This window comes from Mustela nivalis (assembly GCF_964662115.1).
Source record: "Mustela nivalis genome assembly, chromosome: 2".
NCBI lineage: Eukaryota > Metazoa > Chordata > Mammalia > Carnivora > Mustelidae > Mustela > Mustela nivalis.
The window spans coordinates 167,523,688-167,547,744 of NC_139021.1; the positions used below are offsets into that span (position 1 = coordinate 167,523,688).

At 43.5% G+C, this 24,057-nt stretch overlaps 1 protein-coding gene across 3 annotated transcripts in view; it reads right to left on the reverse strand.

Annotated features, from left to right (window-relative positions):
• XPNPEP1 (X-prolyl aminopeptidase 1) overlaps positions 1–24,057 on the reverse strand; it is a 54,200-nt gene that overhangs the window by 28,613 nt on the left and 1,530 nt on the right. For 2 of the 3 annotated variants that reach the window (XM_082720181.1, XM_082720183.1), the window contains exons 2-3: positions 17,691–17,779; positions 10,316–10,440 (exon numbers count right to left, since the gene is read on the reverse strand). In XM_082720181.1, the coding sequence (XP_082576307.1) occupies positions 10,316–10,440; positions 17,691–17,779 (214 nt within the window). The remainder of the gene's footprint in view (positions 1–10,315; positions 10,441–17,690; positions 17,780–24,057) is intronic. The other variant, XM_082720182.1, reaches the window with a different exon arrangement.

The window sequence follows — 24,057 nt, forward strand, 5'->3', positions numbered from 1 at the left end:
GGGCTCGAGGTGACACCTGCCACCAGCAGGCCCCGCGATGTGGTCCGCCGCAAGGCTCACGGCATCTCTCAAGCTCAGTTCCTCATTTCTAAAACAGCTCTCTTCAGACTGCAGCAAGCGACAGCAGGCACATGTTTTATTCCCAAAACAGAGAACACTTGATCTTAGCACTAAGAACAAGAAGAAATGGCCCCCAGTAGCACGTATGAACTGCAGAATTCTCATTTGATTATAACCCAGTAATCACTGGGTGCAAGTGAAAAATGGAGGGCAGAGGAGTCCCCCCCACCCCACCGCTTCTCCTAGGGTGGCTGTGAGGAAGAGTAAGTTAATGTTTAAAACAACTCACCAGAAAGCTGAGAGGGCTGCATATATGCAATGGAACAGAGAGTATTAGTTTCTTCCTGAACGATGAGAAAGCAGCCAAGAGGCTGGGCAAACTAAGTCAACAAAAGTAAGTCTGGTGCTCTAACGCACAGTACACAATGGGGAAGACCCGGCAGACACTTCTGCTGGACAAGGAGGTTCCCCTGCTTGGGGCTCACCCACCTGTGACACACAGTGAGGATGCCAGCAAAGGGCAGGCAGACAAGTACTGCTCACCTCGGCACAGCCAGACTCTTCCAGGCAGGGACGCACCTCTCCAGGAATGCCCCACCCGGACCCAGGCAAGAGGGAGGGAGGGACAGGGCCTCTCAGAGGAGTTGCCTATCCACAAAGGAAGGAGGCAGGTTTCTCCAAAGGGAGGTGGAATTAACAGCAGGTGAACGTGTTTGGTTTGGGATCAAGACAAGGTCTGGGCAAGAATGTCTAGACATGACCTAAGTAGTCAACATGCCAGAAAGCCGTCACTGACCGAAGCTGTCACCTCCACACCAACAGGCTAGGCAGGGTCCAGACAAGCACTGGGCCTGGGCCTCCCACTCTTCCTCCAGCAGTGGAGCTGGCAAAACCCAAGAACATTCTCCCCAGAGAATAGAAAAAGGTCTAAAATAAGCCAAAGCCTTAGCATGCTGGGAAAAAGAAACAAGGAAGCAGAGCTATTGGCTTTTTCTCCAAAACCACCATTTCTCTCCATCTCTAAGACCAGCACTCAGTCCAGGCCTCAAATATCTCCACCTTGACCAAGGACCCAAAAACCCATTCTTCACACACACTCAGAGTGAGCTTTCCCAAATGTCTCTGTAGGCCCTGTCAGCATCCTGTTCAAAAACCTGCCAAAATCTCCCCATCATACTTAGGATAAAACCCAAACCCAGCCCAGTGTCCAATGCACCGCCTGACTGGGCCCAGCCCTCCTCACAAAGCTCTCCTCCACTCTCCCAGCCATGCGAGACATTCAAGCCACACTGCCTGCTTTCTGTTCTCTGTACTTCCCAAGCTCATTCCTGCTTCAGGGCCTTTGCACAGGCTCTTTCTTGTGCTTACCAAAGGCTCTCCTTGATGGTGGCACGGCAAACGCCTTCTCATCACTGCATTTCAGATCAGATGTCACCCCTGCAGAGGGGCTTGCCTGCACCACGCAGAGTGGCCACTTGGCCTTTACCTCTGAGTACAGCACATTTTTCTAGATGCTCTCTTCTTTCTTACATTATTATTATAATAACCTGCCCCAAAATAGAAGCTCCATGAGTCCGGGGTATTTGTCTTTTTTTGTCCCCGTCGCTAACCCTATCACAGCATAGGTAACTCATACTGGTCTGGCTCTTAACCAGTATTTGCTGAATAAATGAACAGCAGAAGGAAAAATGAACCTATTTCCTCTACCTAGTTAAAACCTTAGCCATCTCTGAAAGTGAAGGAAGGGCTACATCCCAAGGAATGTAGGTGGCCTCTAGAAACAGGAAAAGGCAAGGAGAAAAACGCTCCTGCATTTTTTCTGGAGCCTCGAGAAAAAAACGCAGCAGTAGACCCACTGTAGACTCCAGAACTATAAGATAATAGGTTTCTGTTATTGTAAGCCACTAAGTCTGTGGTCATTTGTTACAGCAGCAGTACGAAAATAACACATTATTCAGACCAGCAGGGATTCTAACTGTGGGTTCAAACTTCAATGTCTTGGGGTAAGGGCAAGTACACTAAGTAAGTAAAACAGATAAGGAAGTGACTTCCAGAGAGCAGCTCTTCTCAGCTCTGAGTCTGTCATGCTAGAATGCAGGCCACATGTTCCCACCCTGCAGTATTTCAGAAGCTAAGTATGTGTTCATGAGAGATCACTTAACTTTTAAGGGTTGGCACTGAATTCAAACAACGTAAATAATACATAGCCAAATAAAGCACATCTATAAATAAGGGGAAAAAAAGCTTTAGCCCCCTTCTCAACACGCAGCTCAAACATGTTCTCTTCCCCAGGGCTTTCTGACCCACTCCAAACTCAGAGAATGGCCATGTGTTGTTTTTCAGGATCATGCACACTGGCATTTATCCATGCCCTGCCTTGGGTGATGATAACACACCACCCCCTACTGTTGCCAACAACTATATTCCCATCTAGGACTTCATTTCCCAGGTCCCCATGCAGCTCGATGGAGTCACATGACTAGTTCCTACCAATGGAATGTGGGGCCAAGGTGATGTCTGGGTCAAGACAGTTAAAAAGCAGTGTGGCCTCTCCATACTCCTCCCCCTTCCACCAGCTGGAATAATGGCATCAGAGGATGGAAAGAGCCTGGATCTCCGAATCACTCTCTTCCTAGTAGAAGAAAGTCACACACCAACCAAGAACAGCCACTCCAGACCACTACGTAAACAAGAGACAAGTACCAGGCCACTGAAACCGTGAGATGTGGGACCACTGCTAGCGATACTCTAATTAATACAGTGGATAAAATCACTCTGTGATAAAAATCACTACTCCACCCTAGAAGAGAGTCTGTTTAAGAAATACAAAACAGGAAGCCAACTCCAGGAAGAATGGGAGTAGGACAGAGGTTAGGAAAATCTGATTCAAGTCTTCCAGAAGGAGAAACCATTAAAATAGCCAAAAATTCAAGTTGGCAGAATCACCTCTGACAGAACATGACCCTTTGACTACACTACACCCAGGAGCAGAATATGAAGCCTTAAGGTTGGGGAGGATAAAGACTCTGGATTTCCAAGCAGTGCTGGCACAGCTCTGGCCCTAACCAAGGATTCTCTGGGTCTGGAGCCAGTGGCACCACCGAATCTCAATGTTTGGCTTAGATGGGGCATGAAAACAATGAGATTCCCAGAAAGAATGGACAATTCCTCACTGTGAAAGTCCCCCTGGGCCCAAACTCATGATTGCCACAACTCTTGTTCCGGGTTTACAAAGAATGAACCCTCAGAGTTGCAGAAGACAGCGAGAAGCAGACTCCTGGTGTGCCCAGTCTTCGCGTAATTATGCATTTGGGGTGCCTTTTCTCTCTAGCACGGAACAGTGTGTGGGTGTGTGTATTTGTGTTTCGGAAAGCACACAAAGGACAGAATTCAAGATTCCCCTTCACTCTCCAGCACCCTCCCTTCCCCACCCGTAGGAGAAATTCCATCAACCCTCAATCTAGCCTAAAATGAAACAATCAGGAACAAGAGCCACAGAGAACAGCAGCCTCTCTATTACTGGAAAGGTTGCTTTGGCAGGTCACACACAAAGCCAACCCTTGCTCCTTGTCCTCACAGTCCCGGCAGGGCCCCGGAGTCCCAAGGAGCCGTCACCCCAACTATGCCCCACCTCGCCAAAGGTACTGAAACAAGGAGCTCAGGACTTCTCATTTGTTTCTCTGGATGCCCCCACAAATCCTCCCAGATTCCAACCTTCCCAAGACCCTCTGCCATCTACCTATAAGGTCCACACTCAATCTGTGTTCTACTGCTTCTCCTCCAAATCCTTCCCCTCTTCTCTGCTCCTAAAGCCAGGACCAAGTCCAAGCCCTCCGGACCCTGACTCCGGGATCCCACAATGGTCTCCCAATGGCTTCTCGGCTCCCAGTATGTCCCTTCTCCAATCCACACTCAACACTGCATCTTTGTGTTTTTTTTTTTGTTTGTTTGTTTGTTTTTTTTAAAGATTTTATTTATTTATTTGACAGAGAGAAATCACAAGTAGATGGAGAGGCAGGCAGAGAGAGAGAGAGGGAAGCAGGCTCCCCGCCAAGCAGAGAGCCCGATGCGGGACTCGATCCCAGGACCCTGAGATCATGACCTGAGCCGAAGGCAGCGGCTTAACCCACTGAGCCACCCAGGCGCCCAACACTGCATCTTTGATTAATTGTGTCACTCTCTTGTTCCAAAGCCCTCAGTGGCTCCCTAGTATCTGATAAAAACCTAAATCCCTGACTCACAGATTCCTCATCCAAGGAGAAGCCATCCAATTGTAAAATTCTGGGATCATGGGGCACCTGGGTGGCTCAGTGGGTTAAAGCCTCTGCCTTTGGCTCAGGTCATGATCTCAGAGTCATGGGATTGAGCCCCGCATCGGGTTCTCTGCTCATCGGGGAGCCTGCTTCCTCCTCTCTCTCTCTCTCTGCCTGCCTCTCTACCTACTTGTGATCTCTGTCAAATAAATAAATAAAATCTTTAAAAAAAAAAAAAATTCTGGGATCATTAGCAGGGGATGAAGAGCTGTGGAGAACCTGGAATGTCACCTATGGTTTGGCCAGTCTCACTGCCATTCCCCAGTTTAACAAGGAACTGCTTTGGGCATATTAGGCCCAAATCAGGGTATCAGATTATTAACAACTTTATAGGGAACCTGGGTGGTTCATTTGGTTGGGTGTCTGCCTTCGGCTCAGGTCATGATCCTGGGGTCCCAGGGTTGAGCCCCATGTCAGGCTCCCTGCTCAGCAGAAGGCCTGCTTCTCCCTCTCTCACACCCCCTGCTTGTGTTCCCTCTCTCGCTGTGTCTCTCTCTGTCAAATACATAAATGAAAATCTTTTTTAAAAATTTTTAAATAAAAAATTTTTAAAAATTAACAGCTTTATAATAACAAGAAAAAAAAAATGGCTCAAGAACACCACCCAGAATGAAGAATATCGAAATAAACCTGGCTTATCTTGGCTACAAGGACATCCCCTACTAGTACACATATAGACTGTACCCTAACTCCAGGAAGGAAAATACAAACTGAAATCCCAACCGTCCCTTAACCAGAAAACTTTCAACTTTTAATTCAATAACATTCACAGTCCAGCCTTTCCTCCACCAAGGCCTCCCCTAGAGGTGAAGGCTCATGAATGAATCAGAATTGTAAGGAGTCTTCCGCCGGGACGCTACAACAGGCTGTGCGACCCTCTCAGAGGGGACACCCGATTTCACACAACAGTGTGCTAGGGGACTGTGAGGGCGAATTTTCTGTGTCACCCTGGGGGTTAAGGCATCCAAAGAGAGCTAGCTGGGAAAACACTATTGAGGTGGTTTCTGGGAGAGACAACATCTGAATCAGCAGACTGAAGACTGTCCTACCTATGTGCTCAGCATCCAATCCACTGAAGGTATGGAGGAAAGTGGAATTTGCTCTCTCATTAGAGCTGAGACAACCATCTTCTCCTGACCTCAGAGAGGTTCCTTGTTCTCAGGCCCTTAACTCAGACAGGGACACACACCATCGGTGTTGTCTACAAGCTGGAGAACTAGGAGCCCTCGTGGTAGAGTTCGAGTTCCAGTTCAAATTCAAAGTGAACCAGAGAAGCCTCATGTGGGAGCCTATCCCTCAGGATTAGTCTCTCTGTACGTATACATCTCTATATATCCTATTGGTTCTGTCCCTCTGGAGAACCCACACTGAGACAGTGACTCACTAAAGACCCCACACCAACTACCACATAATGTGCTCCCACCACAGGAACCATCATCCTGCTCAAAACTGAGATAAAATGGTTGCAATCCCATCAGTCCAGGGCAACTGCCTGATGCTGGAAAGGCAGAAACTGGAAAACATCACAAGTCCAAAGGCTAAAGCCTGTCACTGAGAGGAGACAGGGGGGGAAAAAGGATTTCTTCAGGGACAAGGCTAGAGTCTGCCCTTCCTAAATGCTGGGGAGCCTGTCACCTAGTCTTCTACCATGACTCAGGCCCAGACTGTGTTGACCAACCTACTTATTCACCTAGTCCTCAGCCAAGATGAAACTTGGGTTCCTGTGAAGGTGGTGAGTCTTGTTCATCTGTCCTAGAGAACAGCGGTGAATAGAAGAATCGTTACCAACGCCCACCCTACAGTGCACCCACCTGCCCCCACCTCCCCACTGCCTGCTCAATCCGACAGAAATGTACCCCACCACCATGGCTTCTTCACATGCCACCAGCCCCCTTGCTCCAGCCAGATCTGCTACTTCTCCTATACTCACAACTCGTACTTTCTCACCTCCTCCTTTGCAGAACCCCAGTCTTCGGTGGCTTCTCCTCCCCACACAAGGATCTCCCTTTCCTCTCACCTCTTCAAGGATCAAGTTCTGATCCATACTAGCATGAAAAGTACTACTGTGAGTCAACGGACCGAGGAATTCCATGAAACACTGAGTCCCTGAGCCTGCCCCTGAGAAGACTGTGCAAATTCCATTAACATTTTAAGTCTAGAAAATGCTGAATACCTCATCCTCTCCTTATAGTTGCATAGTGCATATCTGTATATTAAAGGCCCTGAGAAGTCCTGCAGTTATGAAACTGTTCAAAAGAGCAAAGGGCTTGAATAGACATTTCTCGGAAAGAGACATACAGTTGGCCAACAAGCATAGGAAAGATGCTCAACATCACTAATCATCATGAAAATGGAAATCAAAACCACAATGAGATATTACCTCATATCTGTTAGGATTCCATTACTGAACAAAAAAGAAAAGAAGTGCTGGCTGGAACCCTTGTGTACTGCTGGGAGAATGTAAAATGGTATAGCCACCATAAAAAGCAGTATGAGCAGTATGAGTTCCTCAATAAATTAAAAAAGAATTACTAGACTGAGCGCCTAGCCAGCTCAGTCAATAGAGGCATGCGACTCTTGATCTTGGTGTCCCGAGTTCGAGCCCCACATTAGAGATAGAGTTTACTTAAAAAAAAAAAAAAACATAGAACTGCTATACGATTCAGCAATTCCACTTCTGGGTATACATCCAAAATAACTGAAAACAGGATCTTGAAGAGACATTTATATACCCATGTTCACTGTAGCATTATACACAAGAGCCAAGAGCTGGAAGCAACCTAAATGTTCATCAATAGATGAAAAGATTTTTTTAAATGTGGTATATTTAAAAAAAAAAATGGTATATACATACAATGGGTTATCATTCTGCCTTTAAAAAGGAAATCCTGGGGCACCTGGGTGGCTCAGTGGGTTAAAGCCTCTGCCTTCAGCTCAGGTCATGGTCCCAGGGTCCTGGGATTGAGCCCCACATTGGGCTCTCCACTCAGCGGGGTACCTGCTTCCTCCTTTCTCTCTCTCTGCCTGCCTCTCTGCATACTTGTGATCTCTATCTGACAAAAAAATAATAAATAAATAAATAAATAAATAAATAGGAAATCCTGTCATAAGCTACACCTTAAAGACATTATGCTAAGTGACATAAGCCAGTCACAAAAAGACAATGGTTTGATTCCACTTAGATAAGGTATATAAAGCAGTCAAACTCTTAGAAACTGAAAGTGGAGTGGTGATTAGTGAGAGGCGAGGGTAGGGGGCATTCAATGGGTACAGAGTTCAGTTCCACAAGATGTAGAAGTTCTAGAGATCTACTACCCAACAATGTACACACAGTTAACACTACTGTACTATACACTTAGAAATAGTTGAGATGGGGCGCCTGGGTGGCTCAGTCGGTTAAGCATCTGCCTTCAGCTTGAGGTCATGATCCCAGGGTCCTGGTACTGAGCCCCAGATTGGGCTCCCCGGGGCTCCCTGCTCAGCAGGAAGTCTGCTTCTCCCTCTCCCTCACAACCCCCCACCCCACTCATGCATGGTCTCTCTCAGTCACTCTCAAATAAATAAGATCTTAAAAAAAAAATAGCTGAGATGATAAATTGAATGTTAAACTTGCTTAACATAATAATAAAAATAAATAATAACAATAGAATAATAAAATAATAATAATAAAAAGAAGCTCATTTCACTATTTTCTTGACCACTGAATATGCTTTCTGCAGAACACCTTGAGACACAACAGGAATACTGTGGAATACTGTTTGGGGAATACTGTTCCAAACACTGAAGTATACTGAACTTCATGCTATTGCCCCAAAATATCCAATCCCTTTGGTTATCCATTTCAGCCCTTCATTTGCTCCTGAGGCCAGGAAATCTTGTTTCCAGGCAGGAGGCCAAGCTTCCCCCTACCCCAGGTTAACGCTACTGTCGCCACCATGGGATCTGACACCTTTGGGAGGAGCAGAAGAGAGGCCAGTTAAAGTGGACATCTTTTAGCAACTGTTCAATTTCACAGTAATCTCTTCCACGCCACCCCTCCATCATGGTGGACCCTCACCAGTGCCGTCCCACATAGGCGCGCACACATACACGCACACACACCAGGACCCAAGGTCAACACCAAGCTACCGTGCTAATCAAGTTCTCACCCAGGACTCTGGATTTGCGATTGAGGTTCTAGCTCAGTCTGGTATCTTGAAAGTAAAAGAGCAAGAGGTATAAATGTGGGAACTGTTGGATGGCCCCCTATTTACCATCTACCTTGCCTTAAAAAGGGAGAAACTGATCTACGGCAAGAGCTGAAGCCTTTCCCATCCCAGTTGTTCTGGGCCAGCTGAGTTCCTGCCCTCAGGTTCCATGAGACCCCCCCCCCATCTGAGGCCCTGACATTCCACAAGTCCAGATCCCATCATTCACAAGCTGGAGTTGGGCCAAAGCAGTGGCCCTGCCCTTATAGCCTTATAAAGTCTTTTTATTGTTCAGAGGACCTCAAGGCGGTTTTTATTACCTACAACTTAAGGATCCCACAGGACTAGCTGTATTTCCCCCTATAGCTTATGCCCTCCTTGGGCTTCTGCCAGGAGGATTTGCCATGGTGCTTCCGAAAAGCGCTCCAACCTTCCCTGCATCTCCGCCTTTGCTCCTACTAACCTCCCACATAGAATCCTTTCCACTTCCTCTACTTATCCAACTCTACCCATTCTTCAACATCCAGTTCCAAAGCCTCCCCTGCTCATTAAGCCTTCCATCATCTTCCCTCTCACCCTCAAGCTTCCAGTGCTTTGTCTGCATTTCTCTTTTTGTTTGTTTGTTTAAACAGACAGAGATCACAAGCAGGCAGAGAGGCAGGCAGAGAGAGAGGAGGAAGGAGGCTCCCGGCTGAGCAGAGAGCCTGATGCCGGGCTCGATCCCTGGACTCTGGGATTATGACCTGAGCCGAAGGCAGAAGCTCTAGCCCACTGAGCCACCCAGGTGACCCTGTCCGCATTTCTTGATGGCACTGCCACATTCCACCTTGTCATACAGACATGTCTTTACTCCATGACTCAACCATATGCTTCTAGAGAACAGGGCCATTCTCACCTTCGTGTCCTCACCTAGGACACGAAGCAACTCACCTAGGGCAGTGCCTTGCACATAAGTGAAGGCTATAAAGTATGTATGTAGAGAGGACTCCATGTAAGAACAGTACTTTTTATGTTGTCTCTTCCCTCTAACAAACCGTAAGCATAGTGAGGGCAGGAGTTTAATCTTAAATTCACCTTTGGAACCATTCAAAGTCCCATTCAAACACTTGCTGACTCAACGTCCTCAAAGAGGAAATACTAGAATCCTTTCGCCCTCCTGCCCGTAGGCCCCATCACATGCAGTCTCCACCTCTCCAAACCCAACTCCTCCATGTTTAGGGCACTAGTGTTCTCAGAGGTAAAGGGCACTTACTGAATTGCTTCCATCAAAGGTAATGGTTGGTGGGGGAAGGAGAGGAGAGGGTGGTGTTCAGAATTATGCCTACAAACTACAGACTGTACAATCTACAATCTGGCTGTTCTTCCAGCCATGTCAGAGGAATGGGACAGTCTGGATGGGGAGAAGGTAGGCAGGACAGACAATTCTTGGAAGGACAGTGTATGACAGAAGATGGGGTATGGTATGTAAGCAACACAAAGGCCTAGACCTTTTCCCTTCCATTTGTCCATAATGCTTCCTCAAGTTATTGAAAGCTGGCTACATTCACCAGAACTAAGGAAGTCAGGGCCAAGTCAACAAGTGTTCGGTGAGACCCTATTAGACAAAGGCCCCTGTGCCAAACCCTGCTTAGTTGGGCTAATGCTTAGTTGTGGACTAACAACTAGAATGCTACAAACACACTGGGAATGGGGGAAAAGAATGAAAACAGAGGAGAGGCTGATGAGATCCATCACCTGCCCATCTCCACTCAGTACCTGGTGGGCATCTCCCGACGGGATGATGTAGGCCTGGATCGGTTCGGCCACATACTCCGTGTTCCTCATGGCTTGTCTCAGCTGCCGAAGCAGCTCAGAGGTGACCTTTGGAGCCATTCCGCCCTCTGAAACAATAGCAGAGTTAATTCCAAAACCAGCCTGCCCAATGCAACTCAATGACTAGTTCAAAGGGAGCCCCAGAGATGCACCTGCCAGCTGCCCCACCCCAGGGGCATCTTCAAAACTACCCACCCCACCACCAGACCAAAACCAAAGGTCCCAGAAGCTCTAAAGTTCACAGTTCTTATATACCACTTCCAAACAGCCATTTGTGGTAAGAAAAGTTGAGCTACTAATACTCATTTCCAAATTGATCAGTTACCTCTTTCACTTCCAGAATTATTTTCTAAAGAGATAAACAGATGCACAAAGATACCTGTTTATCTTTGTTTATAATGAAAAAGAGAAGGGGGGGAATACATAATTGGGTAAATGCATTACAAAATCATTAAAAGTTACACAGACAAAAAAAAAAAAAAATTACACAGACCTATACTTAACTTGCAAAGACACCAACACTGGTGGGTGATTAAAAACAGATTACAAGGGGCGGTCAGTCAAGCGTCTGCCTTCAACTCAGGTTGGGATTGAGCCCTGCGTCAGCCTTCCTGCTCAGCAGTGAGCCTGCTTCTCCCTCTCCTTCCCACTTGTGCTCTCTCTCTCGCTATCTTTAAAAAAAAAAAAAAAAAATTACAAAAGATGATGTATAAACCATTCTTATTTAAAATCATGTATGTGTATAGGGAACGTCTGGGTGGCTCAGACTGTTAAGTGCCTGCCTCCGGCTCAGGTCATGATCCCAGGGTCCTGGGATCGAATCCCGCATCGGGCTCCCTGCTCAGCAGAGAGTCTGCTTCTCCCTCTCCCTCTCCCCTTCCTTGTGATCTCTCTCTCTCTCTCAAATGAATAAATAAAATATCTAAAAATTTTAAAAAATTAAAAATAAATAAATAAAATAAAACCATGTATGTGAATAATGCACAGAGAAGTTTCTAGAAGGCCAGTCACCCAAATGTTAATTAGTGGTTACCTTTCAATAGAAGCATTTGGGGTGATTTTTTTAAAAAAGATTTTATTTACAAAAAAAAAAAAAAAAAGATTTTATTTACTTATTTGAAAGAGAGAGAGAGCAAGAGAGAGCACAGTGGGGGAGAGGGAGAAAAGGGAGAAGCAGACTCCCTGCTCAGCAGGGAGCCTGACACAGAGCTAGATCCCAGGACCTGAGCAGATGCTTAACCGACTGAGCCACTCAGGTGCCCCTAGAATGATTTTTCTTTTCTTTTACTGGTGTCTTACTGCTTAAGTTTGACTGCATTAAAAGAAGTATGATGTATACTTTTGCTAAACAGCCAACCACAGATTAGGAGGAGAAAGGTGACTCCACTACAGATCAAAGTCAAAGTCATGTACTCTAGTGAATACCTACTCTCAACTAGGTGTGCAACCTGAAGGAGAAGGGGATCGGACCCTCAGTGGTCTGTGTTTGCCGTTCTAAAATATGGCAGGAGCAGAGTAGATCCAGGGTTTTCAAACAGCCCTGAAAAAGTCGCAGGGGTCCCTAGGAGTCTATCCCAATAAAGCTAGACCTTTTGGGGAGAGAGTTCACCAGCTCAAGGAAACAGAAATATGAAAATCATTAAAAAGAAAATGGTAAATGTAGTCTTACTAAAAATTCTTAAACTTTTACTAATTTCTATCTACTCAAAAAGAGCACTGCCTCCTAGTGAATACAGACTATTTCTATGTATTAAAGGCTCAGATGATGTAAGCTTACTTTCAAATCGCTTTTGCTAGTTCTTTCAAAAAAACCTTTTTTCAAAAAAGTACTGGTATCAGCGAACAGTTCTGATCAATCACACTGTATGGTAACGATAGATACAGGACTAGATAAGGACTCTCTCCAGTTATAGTCCCATGGATATATAACAAAATAACTTCATAAAAAGCCAGTTATAAAACAGTGACCATACATATTTTTCTATATCCCATATAGTAATACAAAACTATACTATTAGAATTCAGGTTGAAGGGGCACCTGGGTGGCTCAGTGGATTAAAGCATCTGTCTTCAGCTCGGGTCATGATCCCAGGGTCCTGGGATCGAGCCCTGCATCAGGCTCTCTGCTTGGCAGTGAGCCTGCTTCTCTCTCTCCCTCTGACTGCCTCTCTGCCTACTTGTGATCTGTCAAATAAAAAAAAAATAATAATGATAATAATAAGGAATTCAGCAACCATTAAAAAAGAAATTCAGGTTGAATAATGAGTTTTTCCAGCTCATTTTCAAAATAGATTTTATTTTTTAAGAGTTATAGATTAACAGATTTATACAGAGCTCCCATATACCTCACTTCTCCCAACGTAAACGACTCCTCCACAATCAAGACCTCCCCACCTACAGAGAGAGAGTGTATTATGCTAAGCGAAATAAGTCCGGGAAAGACAAATACCAGATGATTTCACTCATATGTGGAATTTAAGAAACAAAACAAATGAACATGGGTGGGGTGGGGAAGGAGAGGAAAACCAAGAAACAGACTCATAACTATGGAGAGCTGATGGTTACCAGAGGGGAAGTGGGCGGGAGGAATGGGGGATGGAGATTAAGAAGGACCCTGGTTGGGGCGCCTGGGTGGCTCAGTGGGTTAAAGCCTCTGCCTTTGGCTCAGGTCATGACCCCAGGGTCCTGTGATCGAGCCCTACATTGGGCTCTCTGCTCTGTGGGGAGCTTACTTCCTGCCCTCTCTCTCTGCCTGTCTCTCTGCCTACTTGTGATCTCTATCAAATAAATAAAATCCTTAAAAAAAAAAAAAAAAAAAAAAGGAGGGTCCTGGTTGTGATGGGCACCAGTACTGTAAGTAAGTACTGAACCACCAAATTGTATACCTGAAACTAGTACACTGTATGTTAACAAACTGAAATTTAAATAAAAACTTGAAAAAAAATAAGTTTTTAAAAAAAATCCCTTGCCAGAGTGGTATATTTGTTACTCCTCCACGAACCTACATTGACATGTTATTATCCCCCTAAATCCATGGTTCATACTAGGATTCACTCTTGGTTTGGTACATTCCATAGGTTTTGGGAAATGCTTAATGTCATGTATCCAGGATATAGCATCATATGAAATAGCTTAATAGTTTTCATTACCCTAAAATCCTCTCTGCTCAGTCTACTTATTCCTCCTCTCACTGCCCCTCCACCCCTGAAAATGACTAATCTTTTTACTGTCTTCATAGTTTTGCCTTTTCCAGAAAGTCAAACAGGTGGAATCAGAGAATTCACAGCCTTTTCAGACTGGCTTCTTTCACTAAGCAATATGTATTTAAGGTTCTTCTCTGTCTTTTAATGGCTTGATAGCTCATTTATTTTTAGTGACGAGTAACAGTCCATTGTTTGGATATACCCCAAGTTTTTTTTTCTTTTTTTTTTTTTTTTTAAGATTTTACTTATTTATGGGGCTTCTGGGTGACTCAGTGGGTTAAGCCGCTGCCTTTGGCTCAGGTCATGATCTCAGGGTCCTGGGATCGAGCCCCGCATCAGGCTCTCTGCTCAGCAGGGAGCCTGCTTCCTCCTCTCTCTCTGCCTGCCTCTCTGCCTACTTGTGATCTCTGTCTGTCAAATAAATAAATAAAATCTTTAAAAAAAAAAAAAAAGATTTTACTTATTTATTTGACACAGAGAGAGAGAGAGAGAGAGCACAAGCAGGCAGAGAGGGGAAACAGGCTCCCTGCTCAGCAGAGAGCCCAATGTGGGGCTCGATCCCAGAACCCTGAGATCATGACCTGAGCCAAAGGCAGAGGCTTAACCCACTGAACCTCCCAGGTGCCCCAAAGTACCCCATTCTTAATCTGCAAGGGTAGCTTCAACCACCAGCCTTAGGACTCCATCTCAAAGTCTCCAAATGACAGAAATACTTAAAAGAGTCACTGGAAACGGGCCTATTCACAATTCCAACATGCCCATGTTCCTTGCATTATACCTACTTCTGAATACTTTACTGAGGAGCATCCTTTCCTTTTGTCTAATCTACAGAGCCTGTAATTTCTCATCTATCTAAGAAAGAGAGATCACAGTTATCTGATCCAACCTAAGTTTATATGTCAACACCTCCAACTGGGTTCAAAATAAAGCCCACTGCGACCTTGTAAGCTTGCCAGCATCTGAAACTTTACTAGGACATTTTCAGGGGTTTCAAACCATATTTCTAAGCAAGTTAACATTAAAAAAGAGTCAAGCCAAAATGTGGACTTCCCCTGGAGCAGTATTTCAACCTTGGCTGCAAGAGAGAACTACCTGGGGGATGTCTAATTTAATGACTCTGGAGTACAGCCTGGGCATCTAGAATCTTAAAAAGCAAACACATGACACAAGCGAATGTATTTTCTGTCAAGATCATTCATTTCCTTACTGAACGTGGCTTCTATTTAGGCACATTCTGACTTAAGGATTTCAATGGCACTGACTATGGTACATATCAACATGGTCACTGACTTCATCAATAAAGTCAGCAAAACCAATGGCAAGCACAAAATCCTCAATTACAAACTGAAAACCATCCAAGGCAAAATGGAACTGGTCGAAGGCATCCTCTGGCCCCGGAAGCTCCTCACCACCACACTCCGGCCTTCATCACCATCTCCTGCCTCATCCTCGCCTTCTTCCTCTTGACGGTCTAACTCTACTACAGTGGCATTTCACACTTCTCCGAACAACGCCACCTGCCATCACCACCGTCCCTGCCTCCTCCTCCTCCTCCTCCTCCTCCATGCCCTTCACGTGTGGTTGGCCCACTGCGTCAGATGCAGCCACTTTTTCGTCACCCCTACCAGACACAAAGAAAGAACTCCCAATACCACAGCCCACAGTTAGGACGTGGTGAGCGGCAGCGGCAGCCACAGCCGAGGTGAAGAAGACCGTGAGTGGCAAGGGCCCAAGCAATGGGCTGTGGCTGCGGAGGCAGCTTCCATGCACAAATGTGGCCGGGGCAGTTGTAGCCCTGAAAGTGACAGAATGGGTGAGCAATGAGCATGGAGGGAACAAAGCAGCCACCCAGAGAAATTGGACCCAGGTTGTGGGGGGGGTCTTATAAGGATCAAATAGGTTACTATATACAACACACTTAGAAACAGTGCCTGGCACATAGTAAATGTCATGTGTGTTTAATTCCTAGAGTTAGATACACAATTAACTAGCCATGGAAGCAGAGCAATAAATAGTGCAACACATGTACATAATGCTTCCCCTTAAGAAAGGGACATGTCATCCTCATTCCTGAATAAGACCTCCATATACGTGCTCAAAGATGGCTGAGCAATGTCCCTACTTCGTGTCGTGATCTTTCCAGACTCAATACAATCAACAGTAATGCATCTTCAGTGAAAGAAGAGAGTAGGATACTAGACGATGTCGTATTACAGCATCTGCTCTTTCCACATTCCATCACTTTCAGAAATTTAGCAGCAGCCAAGAGTTAATCAGGGTGTGCAGGGAAGTAGGAAGCCAAGAGCAACAAGCCTAGTCCATGATGTAACATTAGCCCAAACGCTGCCAGGTATTTTTAAATCGTGCTTTAAAGAGAATGACTCATTTCAAAGTCTCTTGCATATGTGGGCTTGCTTTCAGAAATAAGTTCCGAAACCTTCAGCCTTTATCATAAATATAACTTTTCTCTGCTTAGAAGTACATGAAAAGCACACCGTGTTTACCTCACCAGGTGGACAGGAGAATTCTGCTTGAAACAACACATGTGAAAGCACCATGCACAGCATCTAGTACATTATAAAAGCTCAAGAAATATATCATTTGAATCTGGATCTGCAGCACCAGCTGGGTTTCCTACACGTCTCATTATAAGAATAGAAGGGGCTGGTTTACTCCAATTTCACCATCTTAACAAACACAGAGCTGCCAGGCTGCTCCGCCAGCATCAATTGCTTTTCAGGCACTGGTTTGCTTCTTGGTCTCACTGCTGAGCGAAAACCAAGGGCTTTACATACCCTGGTGGCCAATTCTCAAAATAACCCTCCCAAAAGAGGCTGCGGTATTCCCATTTTACAGAAAAAGAAACAAGAGTTAAACACTTGCCCCAGTCAACAGGACTATCAAGCACCAGGACCCAATATCTATCCAACTCCCAAGTCTATGCTCTATTTTACCACATTACCTAGAGGACATGACAGAGGCTCTCTTCAAGTATTCGAAGACCAATGGAATCAAAACAAGTGGGCTCCGGTTTCTAGTTGGGATCTGCAACTCAGAAAACTGATGCTCCCTGCAACCTTCTTTCCTCAGACAAACTAAAGAGAAGTTCTTCTGAACTCTACATTTGATAATTGTCACTATTTACCTTCCCTTATTTTTTTTCCCCTTCTTTCTTCCATCTTCTTCTCCTCCCAAATACCACCCAAAATATGTTGGATATATTTATCTATATTTTTAAAGAAAAGGGACCTAATTGCAAGCAGTGATAACATTGCTCTGCCAAAAAGAGAACAGTCACGGTTGATGAACTTCAGGTAACCAATTTTTTCAATCAACTAAAAGGAAGTGCTCTGGTTTTCCTGGGCAGCCCAGAGAAAAGCACTAGTTTCCGAGGGATAGAAATAGAATACTTTACCACTTTTCAGAATTCAGGTTTCTAGCAACCCACAATACAACTAACCAGTTCTGGGAAGAGAGCATGGTTCCAGAAAGTTTTCCTGAAAAGATTTTCCTGAATGCATAATTGATACAGCAGAGTAGTATACTATAAACTTTTCTCTTTTCAAAATTTTACAACAAAAATCGAAAGCCAACCTCTAAGGTAACCACTAAAAGTTTACATCAGAGATGGGGAAAACTAGAATTGGGCTTTTGGTGGGGTGTGGTGGGGTGTGCACGATGGGGAACAGACTCTTAAGCCCGGAGTCTGATGTTGGGCTTGATCTCACAAGCCTGAGATCGTGACCTGAGGCGAAATCAAAAGTGGGAAACTTAAATGACTGAGCCACCCAGGTGCCCCCAGACCCTAGAATAGGCCATTTTCAATAAGAACCTATCTCTCCTCCTCTAACACCACTGCCCAATCCCGAAGTAGGACATACAAAAATTATAATCCTGTAATTTACTACCTTAAGTGGTAAATACATAAACAGTAACCAACTACCCAGAACCGAAAGGACAAAATGGCTTTTAATTTCCAGATAATATGCCCCCTTAGTCCCAGCCACGAGGAGTTTTTAATCCTTTACCCTCTCTTTTCTCCCAATTTGGGATTAGGGTACAGGGACCTAAAATTCTTTTGAGACATTAAATCTAATTAATAAGCACAATATTACCTCTTTCCACACCTGGGTCTCCTGAGTGTGTCACCTCGTTAGGCTCAATTATTCTTAAATTTGTCAGCTGAAAATCCTGATGATTCGCCCTTAAGAAGAGAAAGAACAGGATATTGCAGACTTTGACCATAGGAAACGTGGCAAGGCTTAGTTAGAGAAGATATCTACTTGACTTAGCAGTTTTCCTTCATGACTCAGAAGGACTCTAACCCTGGTATCATAATGAAATAAGTAAAAGTCTCAGATAAAACTTGCAATTAGAGCAGCACCATGGAAGGCAAACCTTCTCAGATCTAACCTCTAATTCTTGAATTCTCTTGTCTAATCTCCTAACTAGTCGAAAAAGACTTTATGTCTAATCTCCTAACAGTCTAAAAAGACTTTATTTGCAGTAACTGTGTTTTTCACATGTATAAATTCTACTTGGTTCTTTTTAAACTGCCTGCTCTTCCCTCCTGGTGTCCCATTCTTTTACTATGATTTCCATTCCTTCTCTTAGCTTTAATTATTTGGGGCCCTTATTTTAGAATTTCCATTAGAAGGTCAAAATCTTCAAGTTCACTGGGTCTGCTGGCTTCCCCTCAGTAAGTTATTCCTTACATGTTTTGTAATCTTTTATTAAGAGCTTATCTTCAGGGGGCACCTGAGTGGCTCAGTTGGTTAGGTCGTGACTGCCTTCGGCTCAGGTCATGATCCTGGAGTCCCAGGATCGAGTGCTACATCAGCCTCCCTGCTCTGCAGGGAGTCTGCTTCTCCCTCTGACCCTCACCCCTCTCATGTTCTCTCCCTCAAATAAATAAATAAATAAAATCTTAAAAAAAAAAAAAAAGAAAAGAAAGAAAGAAAAGAAAATTAGACATGTCCTAGATTACACAAACACTACTGTCCCTGTTGTTTGCTTATAAAACTAATTTCCACCTTACTTTTTTAGATAGGAGATTTACCCACAACTCTCCCATCCCCATACTATCCAGGGATAGTATGATGCCCTGGACCCCAGGTATGAAGGCCTCTGAGTGTGATAACCCCCCCAGGATCAGCATACCAGCTACCATTCAACCTTTAAGTTCCCCTAAATTTCTAGCACCTGAGGATTTCTTTTCTTTCAAGTCCATTCAGTCAACAAAGATTCATCAAGACTCTTCTATAATCCAGGCCTAGACATAACATACTCTAGACATAACAGTGAACAAAACAGACAGCATCTCTGATCTCAGGAGGTATACAAGGATGGGGGGTAGGGGCCAGAGGATGCTGAAAAGAGAAGGATCCAGTTTAACCTCCAACAGATCAAAAACAAGAATATGGTCTGTCAGGGAGAATGTGCTCTATGAAGAAAAGTAGAGCAGGGCAAAGGGAAGAGTGTCAGAGAGGTAAGGTGAAAGGTGATTTTATAGGGGGTTGCCAGGCAAGGTCTCTTTGCTAACAGATGATATTCTAGATAGAGTCCTTTAAAAAAGGAATCAAGCCATGTGAATGTCTAAGAAAAGGATGTTCTAGAAAAGGGGAATTTTACGTGCAAAGGCCCTAAGGCAGAAGTATGCCTGGTACACATCAGAGAAAGCAAAGAGGCCAGTGTGGTTGCACATGCTGGCAGGAAGAGACATATACGTGATTAGGAAACAAGATCAGAGAGGCAACAAGAAGCCTTTAATAGGTGATACAAAGGGTTTGGATTTTACTCAGCTACAAACTTAAAAGTAATTTTATTATATTTACCACATTTTTATGTGTTAGTAGAGGGAGAAGAGCCCACATTAGGTCAGTCTACCACACAGAGAACCAGAAAGACCAGAGATTTTCACTGATCACTCCAGGTCGGTTGCCAGACAGAGAATTTAATTTTGTTGGACCGAATGGGATGTTCTTTATTGAGGGAATCATATATTCTTTCATTAAAAAATAGAACATATCAGTCTATCTTATAAATGTAAGTACAAATGTCCTCAAAAAAATACTAGCAAAACTGAATCCAGTAACATATAAAAAAGGATCATACACCAGGACACCTGGGTGGCTCAGTCGATTAAGCGTCTGCTTTTGGATTAGGTCATGATCCCAGATATCCTCGGTTCGAGTCCTGCATCAGGCTCCCTGCTCAGTGCAGAGTCTGCTTCTCCCCCTGCCTGCTGCTCTTTCTCTCTTTCTCTCTCTCTCTCTCTGACAAATAAATGGGTAAAATCTTAAAAAAAAAAAAAGATCACTCCATCACCACATAGGATTTATCCCAGGGAAGCAAGATTGGTTCAACATACAAAAATTAATGTAATAAAAATTATCAATAGAATAAAAAATAAAAACTACATGACCACCTCAACAGACAGAGAAAAAGCATTTTGACAAAACCCAACACTTCTCCATGATAAAAGCACTCCGTAAATCAGAAGAAGAGAAATTCCTCAAACTGATCAGGAATACTACAAAAATCCCCAAGCTAGCATCATCTTTAATGTTAAAAGGCCAAATGTTCTCCTCCTAAGACCAAGAACAAGACAGAGATGTCCAATCTTGCTACTTCAGTCAACATTGTACTGGAGGAGGCACCTAGATTAGAAAAGAAGGAAAATTATCTCTACTTGCAAAGGACATTATCTTAAATAAAGAAAATCCTAAAGAATCTACACAAAAGAATTAGAACAAACAAGCTCATCAAGGCTGCCAGATACAAAATTAATATACAATAATAAATTGTTTTTCTATATACTTAAAATGAAGAATCCACAAATGAAATTAAGAAAAGTTCACTTACAACAGCACTAAAAGAGTAAATACCTAGGAATAAATTTAAAATAGATGCAACAGACACACCACTGTTGAAAGAAGTTTAAGAAGACCTACATAAATGGAAAGACATTCCATGTTCATGGATTAGAAGACTCAATATTGGGGCACCTGGATGGCTCAGTGGGTTAAGCCTCTGCCTTCAGCTCAGGTCATGATCTCAGAGGCCTGGAATCCAGCCCTGCATCAGGCTCTCTGCTCAGCATGGAGACTGCTTCCCCCTTTCTCTCTCTGCCTGCCTCTCTGCCTACTTGTGAACTCTCTCTCTGTCAAATAAATAAATCTTTAAAAAAAAAAAAAAAAAAAAGAAGACTCAATATTGTTAAAATGGCAATACTCCCCAAAATAACCCTATCAAATTTCAGCTAGCTTGTATGTGCTAAAATTCTTATGAAAATAGAATCCAGAACAGCCAAATCAATCTTGAAAAAGAACAAAGCTGGAGGATTCATCCTCCCTGATGTCAAAACTAATAAAACTACAGTAATCAAGACAGTGTGATATTGGCATAAAGACAGACTTACAGATCAATGAAATAGAACAAGTTCAGAAATAAACCTCACATTTACTGTGAATTTTGTGTATGTTTTATTTTTATCTGTATTTATTATCAAATATTTTTAATTAACATATAATGTATTATTTGCCCCAGGAGTACAGGTCTGTGAATCATCAGGCTTACACAATTCACAGCACTCACCACAGCACATACACTCCCCAATGTCCATAACCCAGCCAACCTATCCCTACCCACCCAACCCCCAGGAACCCTCAGTTTGTTTCATGAGTACTGCCAATTTTTGACAACAGTGCCAAAACTATCCAATGGAGAAAAAAAATAAATAGTTTCCAACAAATAATGCTGGGACAACCAGATATCCACACGCCATAAACAAAAATTAACTCAAAATGGATCATAAACATAAATTTTTTTTAGAAGAACAGACGTAAATCTGCCTGATCTTGGAGTGGGCAATGATTTCTTAGATATGACGCCAAAAGCGTAAGCAACCAAAGAAAAGAGATACAATGGATTTCATTAAAGACTTCTGTACTTCAAAGGATACCATCAAAAAAGTGAAAAGACAACCAAAAAATGAGTCAAAACACTTGCAACTCATATCTGATAAGTGTCTAACATCCAGAGTATATAAAGAACTACTACAACTCAACAATAAAAAGACCACCCAATTTTAAAATGGTCAAGGGTATCTGAATAGACTTTTTTTTTTAAGATTTTGTTTATTTATTTGACAAACAGACATCACAAGTAGGCAGAGAAGCAGGCAGAGAGAGAGAGGAGGAAGCAGGCTCCCCACTAAGCAAAGAGCCCGACATGGGGTTTGATCCCAGGCCCCTGGCATCATGACCAGAGCCAAAGGCAGAGGCTTTAATCCACTGAATAGACATTTCTGAATAGACATTTCTCCAAAGAAGATATACAAATAAGCACATGAAAAAACTTTAAACATCTTTATCCATTAGGGAAATGCAAATCAAAACCATAATGAGATATAATTTCACATGCAATAGGAAAGTTATAATTAAAAAAAGACAGTAACAAGTATGGGTAAGGATGTGGAAAAACTGGAACCCTCAAACAATGCTGGTGGGAATATAAAATGGTGTTGCGACTTTGGAAAACAGTCCAGTATTCCTCAAAACATTAAATAAAGAATTATCCCATACTCAGTAATTCCACTAGGTATGGGAAACTGAAAAATCTAAATCCATATAAAAACTTGTATACACATGTTCATAGCATATTCAAAATATCCATGAAGTAGAAACAACCCAAATGTCCATCAACTGATGAATGGATAAATAAGTGGTCTATCCATGCAATGGAATATTACTTGGCAATTAAAAAGGAATCAAGTAATGATAACATGCTACAACACAGTGAAGTTTGAAAACATTTTACGCTAAGTGAAAAAAGGCAGTCACAGAAAACCATATTTTGTATGAATCTGTACACAATGTCCAGAAGAGGCAAATCACAGAGACAGAAACTAACCGGCCACTGCCTAGAGCTAAGTGAAGCTGGGGAAAATGAGGACTGCTCACTAACGTGTACAGGCTTTCCTCTTGGCAGGGGGATAAAGATGTTTTAAACTGACAGTCCTGATGGTTGCACGACTCTAGTGAATATTCTAAAAGCCACTGAAATGTTTGTTTTTAAAAGGTGAACTGTGTGGTACATGAATTACATCTCAATAAAGCTGTTTTATTTTACAAAGTAAGAAACTTTTTTTTTTTTGGACAGAGATCACCTGATTTCCCTTGACTTCATATACCCATTGACAAGACGGTGAGCCAAGGAAGTCAGTTTCTCTACACATTCGGAGTTAACTGGTCCCAGTGCCTAACTGGGACACAGGCAAGAGAGCTGGAGGGACATTATTCACAAGTAGGTCTACTCATTCACTTTATAAGAGAACAAAGATAATGTACCACAGGCCATACACAAGCGCAAAGACAAGAAATCAGGTCTGACACAGGATGCTCACGGGAGAATTTGAATTCAAACTCTCTCCCTAAGCCTAACTACCTCTACCTTCCCATCAGGCTCAAAGGGGCCATGAAGCAGGTAAACATTACAGTTGTTCTGCTCCTGTCCTACCCTGGTCTCTGCAGAATCCAGGATCCTTGAACAGATACCTTCTCAGGCTCAGTTGAAGAAGGGTTACCATTTTTTCTTTTTCTTTTTTTTTTTTTTTAAGGGTTATCATTTAAATGTCAGAGCTACAATGTACCTCAGGGACCATCCAACTCAGCTCCCTCCTCTAGACAAAGAAACAGAAACAGAGATCAAACAACTTGTTGGAAACCTCAGAGCTAGCTGGTGACAGAGATGGTCTAGAACCACAGTCCAGGCCTCCCAACTGCCAGCAGTTCTCTTCCCATTCCCAGGACTTCCTCAGCCTACACCTTCTCAACGTCATGATGTCAGGAAGTGGGTCTAGGGAAAGAAGCATGTGAAGAACTTCTAGTTCAATCTTTGCACAAGATGGGTAGAATACCTCTTTCTCTCTCTTTTTATAGAAATCCCAGCAGGGTTGTGCTTATCATCCCCTTACCCTGGTCCATGAGAATCCTACAGGTCTATCACTCGGATGGGACAAAAACAAGGACCCAGTTGCTCAATCACACCTCAGTTCAGATAGGGGTATACTGAAACAAGTTTTAGGGTGCGGTAGTGAGAAATACAGTCTTTTCTCACCCAAAGTCTACCCCTCCCTCTTTTGGTCAAAGCACAATGGTTTCCATCTGAGACTGTCTTGTCTCCATTTTCAGTCATTCATTCAGAGTAGGGATGAATCTCATCCCCTCACCCACCAAGTTCTGGGACCCAGGCCTGGGCAATCTATTCTTGTGGCCATGACTGGTTCAGGAATAAACATAAGGTCAAGTCAGCCCACTGGAAATCAAATCTGGGATTGGTGCTCCAACCGTTAGGAAAGAGGGCTCTATTTCTGCTGGGGCTGCCAGCATAGAATGGTCATACTTCCAGAAGGAAAGTCTGCCTGAGAATGAAGCCAATACTTAAGAAATCAGAGCCAAGAGATGCAAAAAAGAGGCCAAG